At 41.8% G+C, this 19,469-nt stretch overlaps 1 protein-coding gene across 2 annotated transcripts in view; it reads right to left on the bottom strand.

The window, feature by feature from the left end:
* PIEZO1 (piezo type mechanosensitive ion channel component 1 (Er blood group)) overlaps nt 1-19,469 on the bottom strand; it is a 901,942-nt gene that overhangs the window by 32,399 nt on the left and 850,074 nt on the right. For both annotated transcript variants that reach the window (XM_086945809.1, XM_086945810.1), the window contains 2 exons: nt 6,109-6,297; nt 5,924-6,016 (listed from right to left, as the gene is read on the bottom strand). In XM_086945809.1, the coding sequence (XP_086801935.1) occupies nt 5,924-6,016; nt 6,109-6,297 (282 nt within the window). The remainder of the gene's footprint in view (nt 1-5,923; nt 6,017-6,108; nt 6,298-19,469) is intronic.

Raw genomic sequence — 19,469 nt, 5'->3', positions numbered from 1 at the left:
GCAAGAGAGGGTAAAGTTCAATTAAATTGTGAGACCAGTTATGGTGGGACTGGCGGTATAAATACAATGAAAAACATCCTTGCTGTCTGTGCAGTTTTTTACGAATTTGGTACAGTAAAAATAAAAAAACATGCAACAGCTTCTTTGGAACAAATGCCTGATGTGTTTTCATACAACCTGTTCAATCTTTCTAGAATGGAGTAATATCAATACACCAAGTAATCACCCTCAATGGTGTACCCCATTCCTTGTTGCCATTTCCAGAAGACCATTGGACTTATTTAACCGTAAATAATTTTGTAGAGTAGACTTACTGGGCAGTTCATTATTACCACCCTTGCTTTAAAGAATTCATTGGTAGAGCATCCAATCAAAGTTGGCACTTTACTGGGGCTATTTATACAACCCTGAGTAGTTAATGAATTCTAAGCAACAATAATGTATGTGTACATTAGAAAAATGAATGCAGGGGATAATGAAATGCATATATTTAGTGGGAAAATGAGCCATGATTTAAACATGGTTGGGATTAAGTTACATGTGATTTGGCAATATCTGCATACTTGCCTCATATTTCTATCAATAATCCCATCAGAAAGCTATTGCTTATTGCAACTCGGTAGATTTATGATGGATATATCTTTCTGTAGATTCATCATCTTATGACTATTGTTCCAGGTAGGTCTGGAAGACTTCTCCACAGCAGTAGCTCTCCAGGACCGCCAGTTGGGCCGAGGTTGAGTCAGCTGTTATTTTGCCTGGCAGATGTGACAACATCGGAGTTTTTTTTTTGGTACCAACTGGCTCGCGGGTGTCAGTTTGTGGTTTTCACAATTCATTGATGTGGGTCTGGAGGGCTCTCTTTACAATGAAATGCCTCTGTATCTGGACAGCGACTGTCACATGCCTCCTCCGAAGATTTCGTGGTTTAAACCATATTGTACGGGTCCTAAGAAAATGTTCTTGCAGACCCACATGACATACGTATGACAACATATACTAATGGATACTACTAAACGCAGATTCTTCACCGTAGAATACTCCCCATGTGCCAGACAGGATTCAGAAACTTTTTACAGCAATGACTGTGTGCCACTCTTGGCTATCGGCTGATTTGATACTGCCGGGGAAGAGATAGAGCAGCGCTGCATGTAAGCAATATCAGTTCCTTTCTTTCCGTGCTTTGGACACAGATATGGAGCTCTGTTCCCAACTTTGTTGGTTTCTCTGCCGACTCCAAAATGATTTAAACAGTGTGCTAGGGAACTACGTCCCCACTAAAAATATCAGGTTTCATGCCACAACTGCAGGAAGCAGATGTTGGTCATGGAACCACAAGCGGTGCGTTATTGGTGTCTTAGCTTTGGCCAAACTTTTAAGTCAGGAGGTGAAGCTGTATGTCAGAGAACACAAGAAGAGGTTACAGTCTTTGTGTAGGTCCCCTTCTCGATCAAAATCATGATCCCAGTACAGATCCAGAGACCATATATGCGACCACTCAACGTTGTGGTCATAGACCTCCACTAAGTCTAAGAGCAAGTAGAAGAAACGAAGCGGGATTCAACCCAGTCCCACAACTCTGACTCCATAGAGAAGGCGAGAGGGCATTATGATTCCAGGAAGAAGCCACCGGAAGGCCCAAGGAACCATTCCACAAGGGATAAGGCTCCTACCACTGCTTTGGCGATGAAGTGCCCGTCCTAGACTTCTGCTAGGCTGCAACGTTGGCGTCAGTGCACATGTTCATGAAGCACTTCTGCCTTGACAGCCAGTCTGGCAGGAATGGCATTTTCCCTGCTCGGTCATGCAAGACGTTTTGGTCTCAGCCCAATCCACAGACCCTCCACCTGCTGCAGCTTTGGTATCTATTCTAAGGTGATTAATCTGTAGTTAGATAAAGAGTATCTACCAGAAACCGCATTATCAAAGGTAAGTAACTAGTTAGTTTTGACTTGGAACACAATGCCGCAGCTTATGGCTCTTGCTTTTCAGTGCACCTGAAACCATCGAGAAGTGGGAGGCCAAGATATTTTTGGCCTGGACCCACAGGGATACATTGAGGCATTCCCCTTCCCATCTAGGTAAGTCTCTTGACAGGGAACGAGCTCCAAAAATATCTTCCCACAATAACACAAGATTTCCAATTAAAGGACAGACCCTCTTATGTCCTTGCCCCTTTTAAAAAAGGGGCCAGAGAAGTGGAGCTTCTGGAAGAAAGAGCATAGGATGTTATTGCCTTTGCTTCTTGGTAGCTGAGAAGCAAGTGGGCCTGAGACTCATCTTTGTTCTTCATCTCTTGAACCTGTTTACTCCACAGGGTAAGATCAAGATGCTGCCCCTCAATGCAGGAGATTGGCTGCAGTTCCTTGACCACCATGACTCCTACTTGTATCTGCCAATCCACCCTTGCCACAGATGTTACCTGAGATTCATGGTGGGGTCCCAAATCAATAAGTTAGCAGTCCTTCTGTCCAGATTGACAACCACTCAATCCCTTCTAGCATTTTTGTAAAGAAGCATCAGTTGAACTGCATGTTGGCTTTCCTCATGGCATTCCCTTTTGAGGTGATGCACATTTGGCTGGTTTGATTCTGAAACCTGTACTATTATTGTAATAACTTCAACTCATAGGGTCAGAGCATGTCAGGACATCTCATTTCACCCACCTTCCATAGTTTTCTACCATAATAAGTTGATTCTTCATCCCATCTTACCAATCCTTCCTACCAAAAGTGGTATCTGCCTTTCATATAGGCAAGTCTATTGCTGCCTCATCCATCTCCCTCCTTCTCATTCAACCAGTTCAGATTGGACCCTAGATGTGCTGTGCCTGATTACACTGATCCTGCTTGACAGCACCGTGGATGATGAGCTCTTTATGGTTTGGTCACAGCGAAATAGGGCAAGGCAGTGACCAGCCACACCAGTTCTCGTTGGGCCATAATTTTATCAAGAGCTACTACACTTTACTCAAGAAAGGCTCTTCACCAGGGCATTGGCCACTTTCACAGCTGTCACCAGAGATGTTACAGTGGCCGACATTTGCTGGGTAGACATGAGCTCATCTGTGCATACTTTTGCCAAACATTACTGATTCACAACCCAAGCACAGTGATGGGTACTTTGACAGGGCTGTATTGCATGATTTCCTTTGTTAACCAGCACTACTCAGTCCCAACTCCATGGGAGGTATTGCAAGGGTTTCTTGTCCTTCCTTACACGTTAAGGGTCAGTGTGATCAATCAATCAATATTTTCAACACACTTCATGGAAACTAGAGGATCTAACAACCTTTCCTTTTCCTTCTCTTGGTTTCTTTCATCATCCATCTAAAGTGTAAATAATGATGAATGAGGCCTTGACATGAGCAATATCCTTCACTTTGTAATATGCACTTATTGTATAAATAATGTTGGGTATGATTGGTATTTCAGCTTCATGTGTGACAGTCCTAACCCCTTTCTCACCCTCAGATTATGTCTAAGGTCAATGGCTATGGTGTTAAAGATTCTTTGTGACCATAAGTGGATTTGTGCAGAACATCATAGGACAAGGCAGGGTCATACTTCACAGAGCCCAGCTCAAGGTCGAAGCCATAGGATTTATAACGTCAATTAAATTATCAAAGCGGGGTAAGACCCTCCTAACCTCACATAAAAGATGGTCATGTTCACTGACACTGCTGTTGATTTGTCCACCTCAAAATGTATTGTGTTAAAATGCCAGCAATGAAGACCTGGAATGAAATCTGTACTTTTTGATTTCAGTATCCTCCTCTTTGCAGGAAACTGGCAGTGTCTGAGTTCATATTATGCTTTGAGTCTTTCCCACTAGCGTTGGCACAGATGCAAATTTCTGCGTTTTCACAAAAAACATTAAACAAATTTTGCTGCCACCTTCCTTTTGTACCGTCTGCTGACCACACTCTTGAAAAAAAGCATAAAGCCCAACTACAGCAAAACAAATCAAGGCACTGGATACCTCATAAAGATTGTAGTGCAGGTAAAATATCAGCTGAAGTGATCCAGTAGCTATTTATATGAATCCTTTCCTTGATCTTAAAATAAGCTAAAAAGGAGAGAATCATACATAGATTGCTATTTATGAATTTGCTAAATAGATTCAAACTTCCCATATTTTCAAGGTGTTTCTGTCACCTGAAAATCATGGAGGTCCTCCCTTTTCTTACATCTGAATCACAATTCCTGGGTATTCAGGCGATTGGTGATTCTCATTTAGACTATGGCAGTGCCTTATGCCCTGATCTCCCTGGCTATCTACCTCCTCATATACAGCTAAGTTCAGACTACAGTTGGATATTTTGTTCTAGGCCTGCCTCGCAGAGAGCACATCTCACATCACCTTACTCAACTCAACTGTATCCCTGCTAAAACGTGTCAACTGTAAAAGCCTATGCAGCTACCACAAGGCAGTCAATTCTCATAGGAAAGAAAGGTATGCTTATAAACAAATACATCATTAGAAAGTGTGAGGGTGGTGCTAAATCCAAGAGGGTCTAGAGAGTAAGTCATTGTCATCAGACTCACTATCATAGACCCACAAGCTATTTTCTATATTTCAGATACAAACATCAGATGCAGAAACTAGAAAAGAAATTCTAATCTATACCAGCTCGTTGTGCAAAAACTCTGTTTAAAGGGGACGTGGAAATGCAGACAAAAGGAGAAGAGAATGAAGAATCAAAGGAAACAGAAAGAAAGAAGTTGGAACTTAAGAGAACATAAATAGAGGAGGATGGAGATAGGTTATAGGGAGCAAAGAGGAACAGGAATTAAACAGAAAAAAACTCCAAAGAGGCATACAAAGGGAAATGGGATGAAGGGGAATTAAGTAAAGAAAAGAATGACATAGAATGAGTGAAATATGAGAAACTAGAATGGGGGATACAAGTGGAAAGTAATGCAATTATGAAGTGTGGATAAAATAAAGTATGTTGTGGAGATAAAGACAAGGAAAAGAAGAGAATTAGCAGATAGAAGCCTAAAAGGTAGGGAAGGAGAAAAATAATGGGAAAGTGGTGCAGCTGGTCACCTTGGTCTATGGGTGCTTTTATAAACATTTATTCTTTAGATTTCCTGCACTTTACAAATGACCAATTCAATTCAATTTGTGAAAAGGAAATGTAACAGTGAAGGAGTTGTGCAGGAGGGGAAGTATGGAAGGAAAACTGAATAAAGGGTAGGGAAGGAAGGGGCCTCACATCGGGGACTACTGCACTGTGAATGCGTACCTGCGGCCCTGCCGCAGCTCTCCTCTCCTGAGCGATATTTGCTTGTTATTCATGTTATTGATCTGTTTATTTGCTTAGTAATGATGTATTGCGCCACAGGCCACTGCTGTTGCCATAACTCCATTTCTGCCCGCTGTGTTTCACCTTCTGCATATGCAACCTGGACATTCTCTGTATGCCGCTGCACTGCACTACACCTGACTCTTTGTATGCTTTGTATGTACATTGTTGATGATCTCATGCTTGTCTTCCACTACTTGTTGCGAATAAAGGTTTTAAAAAAAAAAAAAAGGGTAGGGAAGGACAAAATGGACTTGAAGGTCAAGGCATAAATGAAGAAAAGGAAGAACAAAGAAAATATGTAAGTTGTGAAATGAAAGGATGGAAGTGGACTGAGGAAATAGGAGGAATACACCATGAAGCAAAGAATGAAATATACAGAGGAGATGGTACACCAATTAAGGAAGGAGGATGCAAGAGAAGGATAAAATAAAATGAGACCAGAATAAGAAAGGTGCAAGGTGAAAACTTTACCTAAATGAATACGTAGAGTGGTCCCATGATACATTTTCCCTCCTATTCAAAGCAAGATTCTTAACAAGTTATACAGAGCCTCTGATAAGTCAGTATCAAAATAGATTGATATACACAGAGGCTTAAAAGATTACTTACAGGCTGCCGTTCAAATTCCTCAGTTAGAGCTTCATATTCCTGGGCTGTAAATGGCTGTATGGACTGCTGCTGAGCACTCATGGTAAACAGAGGCTGTGTGTGAGGAAAAGAATGACAGTATGATGACCAGCTAACAAGAATAAATAAATAATCATCTAGAACCTTTGCCAAGCATTTTTGCTTACCTCATAGCCCCCCAGTTTGAGCGTGACAGTGACATCAATAGGGTGGTTCACGACTCCCACCACAGAGCGCACAAGGGACATGAAGAGCAGTGGGAACCAAATGATACAGATAAGGAAGAGGATGATGAGGCCACCCATACCATACTTGACGATCTTCTTCTTCTTTTGACCTTTGGGTTGAGGATATTTCTAAAGAGCAAGAGAAAACACCACTACCTTGAGATACAGCAATGCGAACATGGACCCCCTCTAGTTACAGAATGTTGTTTATTTCCTTATGTCAAATAGTTATGTATGTCCACCCTGCTTCACAGAATCTATAGAGATATCCCTGCCAGAATACGTAGACCTAATCACTCTCAGTCACAGAATATTTAGGAATATCCTACATCATTTATATAATGCTTGGAATAGCCTCCCTAAGTCACTTACCGTTTAGGTACATCCTGCGTTTCACATAATGTTTAGGTATTTCCCTATTTCTATCACATAAGGATTAGGTATGCCCTCCCAGAGTCACAGTGTATAAGTTTAGCCTCCCTAAATCACCCTTTGTTAACATAAATACTTTCGGTCACATAATGATTAGGTATACCTTCCCTCAGTCACTTAATGGTTAGTTATATACTGCTTCTACCACACACTAAGATATACTCTTCTTTCAGTCACAATGTTAAGGGTTATGCTTCCTTAGTTACATGATGATTAGTTACATCTTCACACTATCCCTTTGATGGAGCAAGTATTCGCATGTGACGAGACTTGCTTGTATCAAGAACCTCGAATAACAGTAATAAAACGAATTCAATATGTTCGTCTTACTAATAATTGCACTTTTTCACTACACAAGGGTGTCCCAGCGATGCTTGCCTATGTGTTTACCGATAATAATGAAGCTTGCTAATAATATGGTTGCTGCTTTGCGGGAATCTAGTCTGCGCATGAGTCGGTCATACCCACGTGATGTGACGCACTCGCAGTTCTGGAGGGAACTTGTTGCTCATGCGCAGTATTGCTAAATATGGCCGCTTTGTTTTTCACATGCTCCGTGCTTGCACTGCTGCTTTGGCAAAGCCGTTTGTTCTGCTTAACTCCTAATGCTATAGTCATTATAAAGTAAGGGATGTAGTATAGCCATTCACGGTATACAGTGTATTCATTTTTTTCTGTGTTTCTAAATTGTTTCCATTTACTTTTCATGTACCATCCTCGGGGGGGGGGGGGCCTGGGAAGCACAGCTACTCCATCTTGAAGCCCGAATAGAACCAGTCATGTGACGGGGGAAAAGAAAGTCATGCAGCAGTGGAACTCAGCCAGCTGGCAGCCCAAGCCAAGATGCTCCTGGGAACCTGCTCTCTACCCAGCTAGAAGAAGCTGACTCGTACCTGCAATGGCAACAAATATATTAGATTTTGTGTACCCCATTGTCTGCTGAAACCTCTCTTGCCATGGGAACTGGAATGTAAGGGGTGGGTTCGAAAAATGAATATTAAGTCTGAGAAAGCCTACATTTTAGGAGGTACCATGACCTAACCTTCTCTCTTGCCAAATCGGAAATTAGGGAACCTTTCACTTGCAACATTTGTGGGAGGTACATTGTCCCGAAAACAGTATGATTTGCCTAGTTTTAGCTAGAGAAATTGTCAGACTTCTCCAAATAGCTGACCTGTCACTGACCCAACAAACTCTATTGGTGATTGATACAGAGAGCTGCGGAGCACTCTCTCCGTAATTTCCACAAACTCAGTTGGGGGTTGAGAAACCTTAAGTGCTGGCGAAGCACTTTGCTGGGAGATTCAAAAACCCAATCAGGGTTATTGGCAGATCCCTTGCAGGGAGGGGGTAGCGCAGGCGTTGCATCCGAAGCTGCAGGTGTTGGTCGTACCCTTTGGTGAGCCCAGTCTTGATCCAAATCCTGAGGTTATCCTGTCCTGACTGTCCATGAGCTGTACCTGCTCGCCTACTAGCAGCCTAAGTCCTTGAGGGTCCTTTCCCGCCTTTCCAACCGACCCGTGGCCAGGGTTGGTCTTCATTCTGTCCTAGGTAAATATAAAATTGCGTGGGTGTTTGTCTTTCCCAAACTTCTTTCCTTCTCCGGAATAAAGCAAATTGCCTATGGTCTTTTACCCTGTTTTCCCTATAAATAAGATTTTCGTGCAAACTGGTGTATTAGCATGTTCCATTCTCTCCCCACCTTTAGAAAATTTCTGAATCATATGCATATATAGTTTGTTCCATTCTTACCCTCCCGTTAGTGAATAAAAGATCAAGACGAACCAAAATAAAGTTTTGTTTCTTATAGGCAGTTAGTGATAACTGAAAGTCTGCCCTGACTAGTATGTTCCCTTTTCTTACCCACCTTTAGTGAAGTTACGAAAGCCTGTTGATCTAAATTTAGCGTGTTCCATATTTTCCCTTGCCCTTTATTTTCACAATTCTAAATGTTTCTTGCTTTAATTCATTGTTATACTATTTTCTTAATCTTAGGGATAGATAGCTTGATTTGTGTTAACCTGTGGCTCGTTGAAATTGAAGAAAACGATAATTAGATAAAGGTTTTTTGAAACTTCTGGCGTTTGTGGTTATTATAAAGAGTACAAAGAAATTGAAATGGTATATGGTATTTGTGTGGTCTACTTTCTCCACAGCTAGCTCCTAGATCCATTTTGATCTTAGGTACCTGAAACGAGGATTGGTAAGTCAGGTACACGGAAATAAACAGAAAGGAACCAAACTGCTGATAGTAGTGTGTGGGTTACCTGATTTAAGTATAACGAAAATATTTTTATGGGCCCAAGTGTGCATATTTGGTAATATTGGTCGGGTGACCTGCGCGCTCTATCAGTAGTTTTTCTGGTAAGCAGTAGGATGGTTTGGACTAGTTGAGATAGGTAGATAGGTTAATTGTTGATAAACCGTGAGAAATTAGAAGTGCTGCTAAAAATATATTTTTTTTGAGAATCGATCGATCGTAAAAATATTGTTTGGAAATGCTATGACATTTTTTTTTTAGGTTGTGATAAAATGTTGCTATATGATTTTTAAAATTGTATTAACCACTTGTTAGTGATTGTTGTATGTTGTCTGGAATCCCCGGGGGCAGAATAGCGGGTGGTGAGGAGAATCCACCTCGCAGTGAGGTCAGTGGCTCGAGGAAAATTAGTGCATGGTTAGGCAGAACTGGAAGCGCTAATTAGGGTTTCTGTATGAATAAATTGAATAAATGATAGCAACGGATTCGCTATTGAAACTTCAGTTGTGATATTACCTAGTAAGGGTCACACGAGGAAGGAGTAGTAGGTTCATCGGAGCTTGAGTGATAGCAAAGGAGTTCGCTAGTGAAACTTTGAACTTAGTATATATTCCGGAAAGAGTGGATGAGTCAAAGAAGGAGCAGGTTCTCTAATGCTTGTGTGAAGGGTAGGCAGGAGGGTCTATCCGTAGTGTATGAAAAGTAGACAGAAGAAGTCTATTTGTAGTGAAACAAATCTTTACGTTGTAAATTAAATAGAGCACTTGCACTTTAAGAAAGAAATCAAGTTTCCGTTACCTTGTGAAGGAGGGAGTCAGTTGCGGAGCTGCACTGACGTCATTCTGTGCCGCGCTGGTATTGTTCGAAACAGCGGGTGTGTGTAACGGATCTGGTATTGTAAGGGAGGGGTGAGTGCCGGAACGTGAGATCGCGTCTCACGAAAAGGCCGTGCACCCATTGGTTGAAGTTTTTGCAATCTCAGTATTGATTGGTTGTTGAAATTTACAAGGCGCGCTAGCATTGGATGAACATTTGTAAACAAAGGTACGAGTTAGGTTTTACGAGGTATATGTGGTATCCCAAATTTTTACCTGATCCGACATATTTAGATATTGGTAAGGATCAGATGCTAAGAGGCAGACCTTGCAATATGTACGGGAGCAAGAGAAAATTGACTTTCGTAGACAAAATGAAGAATTATTTCAAGAAAGACAAGCCCATAAAGACTAAAGAAGGAGTTATTATTCCACCACCCAATACTCCCGCATCATTTATGATGTTTGACAAAGGGTATCATACCTGTGTATGGTTGGAAAATTGGGTGAAATATACTAAAGACGACGGAGTTTTAGCTTTTCCTTTGGATGGTACCTTTAACAGTAGAATTTTGTTCAATTTAAGGACCCGAATGAATGACTTGCACCCCAGACCAAGACTGACACAATATGAGGCCTTAGAGGAATGGGAGATTGATGCCCTTGAGCGAGACAGACCCAGAATTGACAAGGCAATAAGTAAATGGTATCCAAAATTGAAAAGAGAAGCTAAAGAGAAAAAGATGAAGCAGTGGAGACGGAATATGATAGTAGAAGGACTGTTTCCAGTACGAGGAGTAGATGAACCCATGGGAGGGAAAAGGACAGAGAAAACCCAACACTTAATGACTGCGGGGGATTCGGAAGACGAATATTTGGAGGATTTATTAATGAAAAATCCACCTCCATATGATGAAGAGTCTAGATCCTTGAGTTCAAAAACTCCATTCATTAGGCCTCCCAGTAATAGGAGGGCCAGTGCAACTGATACAGCAGGTATAGGTTATAGGCCTAATAGTAAAGAGGGATTTAGCATGCCTGATACAACTGTTCCATGCTATAGACCGTCCTGTGGTGAGTGACCAAGTATGACCATTTCAACTGCCCGAATCTTTATCCCCCTTTAATTCCACAAATAGTACATGACACCTCCACAGAAAGGGTCCTACAGGACCGAGAGAGAGAGAGGCTTTAATTAAACAGAGAACTGAATTGATACAGAAAATAACGCAGTTAAATTCAAATCCCGAAGCTCTGACAATTCCAGTAACTATTGGACCAGTTGTTCCTCTTTACGGGGATAGACAGGCTAGTCCGAAAACTCCAGTTATTTCTCCAGTTGTAGCGCTGCCAAGAAAAGAGCCCTTAATAGTTGATGACCAGACAAGTGAATGTGAATCTATAATTTCCTTAATGGACTTGCCCATAAGAGAACCGGAAGTGAGAGCACCAAGGAAGAACGATCAGACTAGTGCACGAGAAGTCCTGATAGAAACAGCTTCAGGTACCTGGAGTGCCACGGTAGTGACTCCGGAAGAAATAGATCGATGGACTCGAGAATTAGAGAAGTTAACTCCTCAGCCAAAACCATTAGATATTTACAAATTAAGAATAGAATTGGAAGAACTGATGCCTGGGAACGTGGGATTAGACAGACTGAACACTCTTAATGAGGAAGAGCTGCTGTTCATATGTAAAAGTATTACCAGGAATACCAGAACATTCCACGAGAAATTGATGGACACTGCAGCTAATATGGGAATAGATGTCAGCAGATCCAAGGTATTAGAGAAACCATACAGAGCAGAATTTTCTGACAAAGACTTAGAAAACATGAACGTGTCAGGGAGAAAGGTGCAGATAAGAGAATTGTTACACCTGTTACAGAAATGGGGAGACCTAGAAAAATGGAAAGCAAGGTGGGCAAAGAAGAAGGAAGACAGTAGGTCCCGACACGTGTCCACTGAGTATGCCCTAAAAGAAACAGATAAAGCTGAACCATTGTATCCCATGAGAGAAGTGTCAGGTGGGAAATATGTACATGTTCCATGGTCCGACAGGATATTGTGTCATTCACAAATGATTTCCCAAAATTACGAGAGAAACCTGTAGAATGGTACAGACAGGTTGAGAGGTTTATTAAAGTTCAAAAATGTCTCCTGAAAGATCTAGATGGGTTCTTTGACATTGTAGTTCCCGTAGATTTGTGGACAGAATGCAAAATTGCAGTTGATTGGCCCAGTGAGGAGTATGCCAGAGATACTAGGACAGGAGCCCCCTCAGCGGAGGTGATGAGAAAATATGACCAAGTCATACTGTACTTAAAGGGGAAAGTGCCTGCTAAAGAAACTGATTGGACCCGTATAGATAGAACTACCCAAAATCGTGATGAAACTGTACATTCATATTATGAACAACTGTTACAGGTGTTCAAAACGTACAGTGAAATAGATAACATTGAGATGAAGGATATGACCCATTTCATTTATCGATTCGTGTTAGGGTTAAGACTTGAAATTTCACAGTGGATTAAAGACAATAAAATCTGTTGGCAAGCTAAACCTATAGATGAGGTCCTGAAATACGCCAAGTATTGTGAAGACGAGATGGAAAATAAAAGGAAAGCATTAAAAGAGAAGGTCATGTGGGCACAAGTGAAACTGGCAGAGCCACAAGAAAAGCAGTTAAGTAAAATGAATACTAATACTCAGAATCAAAACCCTGGGGGTGGAGGGAAGCCCAGAGTTAAAATGAGCCGAGAGGAAGCCAAGAAGAAGTTCCCCTGTCACGGGTGCGGACAGATAGGGCACTGGAGAGACGAGTGTCCAGCGATACAGAATGGTAACATGCCCAATAATGATTTGAATCCACAGGTGCAGAAAGAGGGGCCACGAAAGACTCAGCAACAGGTAAAGCAGCCACAGCTGCCTCGGGCACCTAGGCCAAACTATAGGAATAGAGCACAGCAGAGTGAAGAAGCAGAGGTTTGGGAAGGAAGGGAGGATGGAAATGCAGCAACTTCACAATTCCTGTTGAAAGATACATTCCTCTGTGATGAACCTTATTGACGGTGCCTGAGGGGGGAGGACAAGGAGTGCGTGCTTGGCGCCTCCTTGCCGGTAGACCAGTCGGGCCATACATTGAAGGAAAGGTTGAAGGAAATGACGTCACCTTTCTGTTGGACACTGGTGCTACCCGTTCTACTGTGAGAACAGCAGATGTCCCAAACCTACCCCTCTCGGGAGAAGCAATCCAAGTAGTGGGTGTTTCTAATCAGTTAATTAGTACCCCAGTAACTGAGCCCATGGAAATCACAATAGGGAACTTCAAAGAGATGCACAGATTTGTCGTCTGTGACTCCAGTCCTGTGAACCTGTTAGTGCAATTCATTTTGCACAGCAAATCACGTCCTATCTTTTGCACACCGAAATGCGTTGAAATTCAGAGCCCAGATGAAGATGGAATTTACAAACTAATGTTAATTAGGCCTGACTCAGAAAGTAAAAGACTGACAATACAAGACTTACCTGAAGAACTCCAACAGACAGTGAAACCAGAGGTGTGGGATTTTACGGGAAAAGATGTAGGATTAATGGCAAATGTTGACCCAATTAAAATAGCCATAAGAGAAGATGCAGTCTATCCAAATACCAAACCATACAAAATGAGTGCAGAAGTGAAAGCAGGGGTTGCCATCGAAGTAAAAAGATTGTTGGAAGCAAATATCATACAGGAGGTAATGAGTAGTCCTTGTAATTCACCCATAATTGGAATCAAGAAACCGAGTGGTAAGTACAGGGTAGTGCAGGACCTGCGCAAGGTAAACAAAATTGTGGTTCCTTGCTGTCCTATTGTGCCAAATCCTGCCGTGATCTTGTACCAAATTCCATGGAATGCTGGATGGTTCACCGTCATTGACCTATGCCATGCATTCTTTTCAATCCCATTGCATCCAGACAGCAAATTTCTTTTCTCATTTGAATTCGACAGTCATGTCTACGTCTGGAATCGTGTCCCTCAGGGGTACACCGAAAGCCCTTCAATCTTTAATCAGATTTTGAAAAAGTGCCTTGAATCTTTGGTCTTACCTAAAGAATCAGTGCTGGTGCAATACATAGACAACCTCTTGGTGGCGTCTAAAAGCCAGAATGACTGTGTTGTTGACGCCATTGCCTTACTGAACCATTTAGGGGAAGGATGGCATAAAGTATCACCAGACAAATTACAGTTCTGTACCTCTTCAGTGAAATATCTGGGGCACCAGATAGAGGAAGGTATCAGGAAAGTAACCACAGAAAGAATCAGGATAATTAAAAACAAGCATCTACCCCGCACTCAGAAAGAGATCAGAATGTTCCTTGGGGTTGTAGGATACTGTAGACAGTGGATTGTGGGATTTGCAGTTTTAGCAAAACCATTGATAAAAATGACCAAGAAAGGAGCAAAAGACCTAGTGGAGTGGGATGAAGAAAGCATGTCAGCTTTTACAAAATTACGGGACTGTCTGTGCACTGTTCCTGCATTGGGAATGCCTGATTACTCGAAAGAATTTGCACTGTTTTGTGACACACGTGACAATTGTGCATTGTCAGTTCTGACCCAAGCGCATGGTTTGACTAGACGTCCTGTGGCATATTTTTCTGCCACTTTAGATCCAGTGGCTGCTGGATTACCTGGATGTCTGAAGGCAGTAGCTGCAACTTGCATGAGTCTTGAGCAGAGTGAATCCATCGTCATGGGACATCCTGTAACTGTGTATGTTCCACATGCAGTTGTAATCTTACTGACCCGAACTAAAACCCAGTATCTCACTCCTAGTCGGCTGACTAAGTACGAAAGGATTCTGGTAGGTGCAGCAAATGTAACCATTACTCGATGTAACTTATTGAATCCAGCTACCCTATTACCCGATTACCTCATTGCAGAAGCGAAGGGAGAGGTCGCGCATGATTGCATAGACCTGACTGAGTTCAGTACAAAACCACGCCCAGATATTAAGGAAATGCCTTTGCCTGTTGAAGATTACGAACTATTTGTAGATGGCTTGTGTCTAAGACATGAGGATGGAGGCTTAAGTGCTGCTTATGCAGTGTGCACACTAGAACGTGCAGTAGAAGCATCCTATTTGTTCGGAGTCAAGTCTGCACAATTGGCCGAATTAATAGCATTAACTAGAGCCTGTAAAGCTGGGAAAAATAAAAGGACAACCATATATACGGACAGCCAGTACGGCTATGGGGTTGTGCATGACTTCGGCCAATTGTGGCTGCAAAGGGAGTTCCTGACTTCTTCGGGTACTCCTATCTGAAATGGAAAGGTTGTAAAGGAGTTACTGGAGGCAATCCAGTTACCAAAAGAACTGGCAGTGGTCAAGTGTGCTGCTCACAAATCTGGCAATGACAATGTGACAGCAGGTAATTGATATGCTGACCAACTAGCCCAATATTGTGAACGTTATAGAATGTCGGTAAACATCAAGTTGGGGGGACATGGAAACAGCTGCCAACTTTTGGTGTTTGAAGAGGTGCAATCATGGAAAGAACTGAAAGATTTGCAAAACGCAGCAGGACCAAAGGAAAAGAAAAGGTGGAGAAAGTCTGGTTGTCGGGAGAGGAGTGAGGATGGTGTTATGGTTTCCACTGATGGTATGCCTGTATTGCCTGACAGCTTGCTTGCTCTTATGGCCCGGCTAATACATGGAGATGGACATATAGGCAGGGACGCTATGGTTCGTGTCTTTAACCAGACATGATACAATTCGAAATTCAGGAACATTGCAGAGGCACTTTGCCAGAGGTGCTTAACTTGTCAGCAGTTTAATCCGGGAAAGAAAACAGTAGTTACAGCAGGTACAATCGGGAAAGCAGAAGGTCCCTTTGTCAGATTACAGATTGACTTTATACAGTTGCCCGTCTGTAAAGGAATGAAGTACGTCCTTGTCATTGTCTGCTTATTTTCAAAATGGGTAGAAGCTTATCCTGCAAAGAGAAATGATGGCATCACTGTAGCCAAGTTGTTACTAAGGGAACTGATACCTAGGTTTGGTTTTCCAGTTACAATTGAATCAGACAGAGGTATGCATTTTCACAATGAAATAATAGAACAGCTGTGTGAAGCATTCAAAATTACCCAAAAATTGCACTGTGCATATCGCCCAGAGGCTTCTGGAGCGGTAGAACAATTGAATGGCACTATCAAATCGAGGTTAGGGAAAATGTGTGATTCTACTGGAATGAATTGGATAGACGCCTTGCCCCTTGTCCTGATGGGAATTAGAAGTATTCCAGATTGGAAGACAGGCCTGAGCCCCCATGAGATACTGATGGGAAGAGTAATGCGACAAGCATGGGTAGCAGGACACAAACTGCTAAGCATTTCTGATGATTTGGTGCTAGAGTACTGCAAGCAACTGGGTGACCAAGTGGGTTCTATCTCTCACCAGATTGGGGAAGACGCCGTTGCCAGGCCAACAACTCCAGTCCATAATCTGAACCCAGGGGATTGGGTTGTGCTAAAGAAACACACCCGATCGAGTTGTCTTGCACCGAAGTGGGGTAAACCGAGACAAGGGATTCTTGTTACCACGACAGCGGTGAAGTGTGCAGGTGTGCCGAAGTGGATCCACGCCAGTCATACAAAAAGAGTGACGGAACAAAGAAACTGAGGCTGAAGGTTGCGCAGCTGAGGAGTCTCCTGATGTTGGTCCTGAAGTAGCTGATGACGAACAACCAAGCACCAGTCAAGATGAGTGGGTCCCAGTAGCCGACCTGACATTCGATCCTATAAGAACCAGAAGATACACCTACTTAGATAGAGAGTGGGATAGTGAGGACGAGACAGGAATAGAAAAGGATAACCAGATTATCGAGATCCATGTCAGATCAGACAACGAGGAAGAACAGAGAGGGACAGAACTAGTTATCGACACACCTCCAAGAACTCCTGAGATTGAAAAGGGACAATTAGAAAATAGAGCAAAGGTTCAAGCGGAAGAAAATGAAGGGTTCGAAGTGCTTGAACAGGATCAGATAGAAATAGATAAAAGTGTTCAGGAAGAAGAAACTGAAACCAAGCAAAGCCAAATCCAACATACACCTGAACAAGGCCAGCTTAGTAACCAGGTAGAAGAAATCGACCCAAGACCTGGAACTAGTCAGATAGGTAGGGAACAAGAAACCATTGAAGCAGATGTGCCACAACTGAACGAAAATAAAAGATCACTAGAAGAAAGCCCAGTGACAGTGCCAGTCAAAAGATTTAAGAAAAAGAAAAGTGAACCAAGATTCATCAAAAGACTGAGACTAAGACTAAAAACTGTAGAGGAAAAGCTTGAGGAAAGGAAACAGGCTGTTAGAGAAAAGGAGAAGTCTGGAACTAAGCCTAAGAGAAAGAGTGCCCAACTAAGGAGACAAAACAGTAAATATCAGGATCCTGAATGGACTTTTTTGGTACTGGAAGAGTTCGAAGATCTTGATATAAGGGACGAAAGTGACGAAGAGGTGATTGCCATTCAGAGCACCGAAGAAGAAGAGCCAACCTGAAGTTGCTCAGTGTAAGAAAACCTGTGTAAAGTTACAAAGAGGGGTTGAAAAACTTCTCTTGAGCCCAAAATGTCTGATTCCAGTGTAAATGGAAGACCTAGGCGTAATTGGTGTAAAACGTGTTGTCAAATATGTGTATGTAATGTAGCACTAATTATAATACTTTGGATAGGACTGACTATAACCATTCCATCTATGATGAGCGAAAACCCAAGTCTATACCCCAATAATAATTTACCGGACGACACTGTAGAAACACATACTAGAAATACTCCACAAAGTATAGATGCATTAGACAGACCACTTAGCTTGAAACAGACACAACTAGACTTAGAAGCATCAGATGAGGAAGACTTACACTTTAATAAAATCCAGAACAAAACTCATTTAAATGTTTTTGCGAATCTATTAGTACATTATGTAGAGACAATGGAGATAGATGACTTATGTCTGCATGAAGCTACCCACTTCAGTGGCTGAAGGCGTGACTTGCCACCACTTACCCTTGACTTATGGAATTTCCTGTAGCATACTGACTAGCTTATTTTACAGAAAAGGACCTTTACAGTATTATTACTCAAATCTTGACGTGACATTTTCTGAGATTCCTGTTCAAGAAACCTGAACCCTGTACATACGACTAGAAATGTAGCTAAATATATGGGTGATTATTTTCTAACTATAGGTAAAATTAACATAGATGACGCACACAAGAATAACCTGACTTGTTCTCTACATGAAAAGGAGAAGGAATTTTTAGATATGGTAGAAACAAAGAAGAGAAAGCTTCCAAAGGAAGGCCAAAGATAAAACTCAGAAAGTTCCTAAATGGGCAGAAAGTACCTCAAATGGTAGAGAAAATGCTGCCTTGTTGCTGGATTTCGAAAAGAAAAAGAAGGGGAAGCTTTGTCTTCATAGAGAAATGACTAGTTATTATAATAACATACTTATTGGTTCCAGTGAGTGCGAACATAATTACAAGGTAATTGGGGGTTGGGGATTCAAAGATGGGTCAGAACCCGTGTTTCCTGGAATTTATTTTATATGTGGAAACAAGGCTTACTTCAAATTACCGGACCATTGGTACGGAAGCTGTTATTTTGGTATTGTCTTTCCAAAGATATACCATGTGGGGAAAAACACTGGAAGCATTGAAAAGACTAACACATTAGCACGCACAAGAAGAGAGAGTGCTGGAGAAATAGTGGGAGATATTTTTAGTGCATTGATACCTGCAGTGGGAGTGACTCTGAATACACACAGAATTTGCAAATTATCAACAGTAGTGGATCGGTTATCCACTGACACTGCTGGAGGTTTCCTGATGGTCAATACCGAGATGGTTGCGATCAGATCTATGGTTTTACAAAACAGGCTTGCTCTTGACACCTTATTAGCAAAAGAGGGCGGAGTCTGTAGAATGTTGAAAGCACAACATTGTTGCACTTACATACCTGACAAAAGTGTGGAAATCAAAAGGTATGTGAGGAATATTACAAATTTGGAAAAAGAGCTCAAACCACTGGAAGTTGAAAGTGCCTGGAAGAGACTAACAGATGGTCTCTCCTCTGTAGGTCATTGGTTTACTAATCTAGGAAAAAGTCTTTTGAGTAAAATACTATTGCCAATCATGGGCATTAGTATAGTAGTGTTTCTTATATTCATTTGTTGTAAATGTCGCAAACATCAGAAAAGGTATACTGTGAATAAGAGAGGAGTGAAAAGGAATGTGGATGAATTGGAACTGGAGGAGCTGAATAATCAAATTTACAAAAAGATGAAAAATTCTCACCCTAATAAAGATACGAAAGAAAAGATTAATCGAATGATTGAGGAGATTGAGATGGAAGATATGTGACAAGTTGGCATCTGGTTCCATTTATAGTGATGATAGTAAATATCATCAAAGAGGGGATTGATGGAGCAAGTATTTGCATGTGACGCGACTTGCTTGTATCAAGAACCTCGAATAACAGTAATAAAACTAATTCAATATGTTCATCTTACTGATAATTGCACTTTTTCACTACACAAGGTTGTCCCAGCGATGGTTGCCTATGTGTTTACTGATAATAATGAAGCTTGTCTATAATATGGTTGCTGCTTTGCGGGAATCTAGTCTGCGCATGCGTCGGTCATACCCACGTGATGTGACGCACTCGCAGTTCTGGAGGGAACTTGTCGCTCATGCGCAGTACTGCTAAATATGGCCGCTTTGGTTTTCACATGCTCCGTGCTTGCACTGCTGCTTTG

The sequence above is a fragment of the Lissotriton vulgaris genome, chromosome 12, assembly GCF_964263255.1.
Source record: "Lissotriton vulgaris chromosome 12, aLisVul1.2, whole genome shotgun sequence".
Classification (NCBI taxonomy): Eukaryota; Metazoa; Chordata; class Amphibia; order Caudata; family Salamandridae; genus Lissotriton; species Lissotriton vulgaris.
Note: the sequence above shows the minus strand (reverse complement) of the source record. Positions and strands in the feature narration are given on the sequence as shown.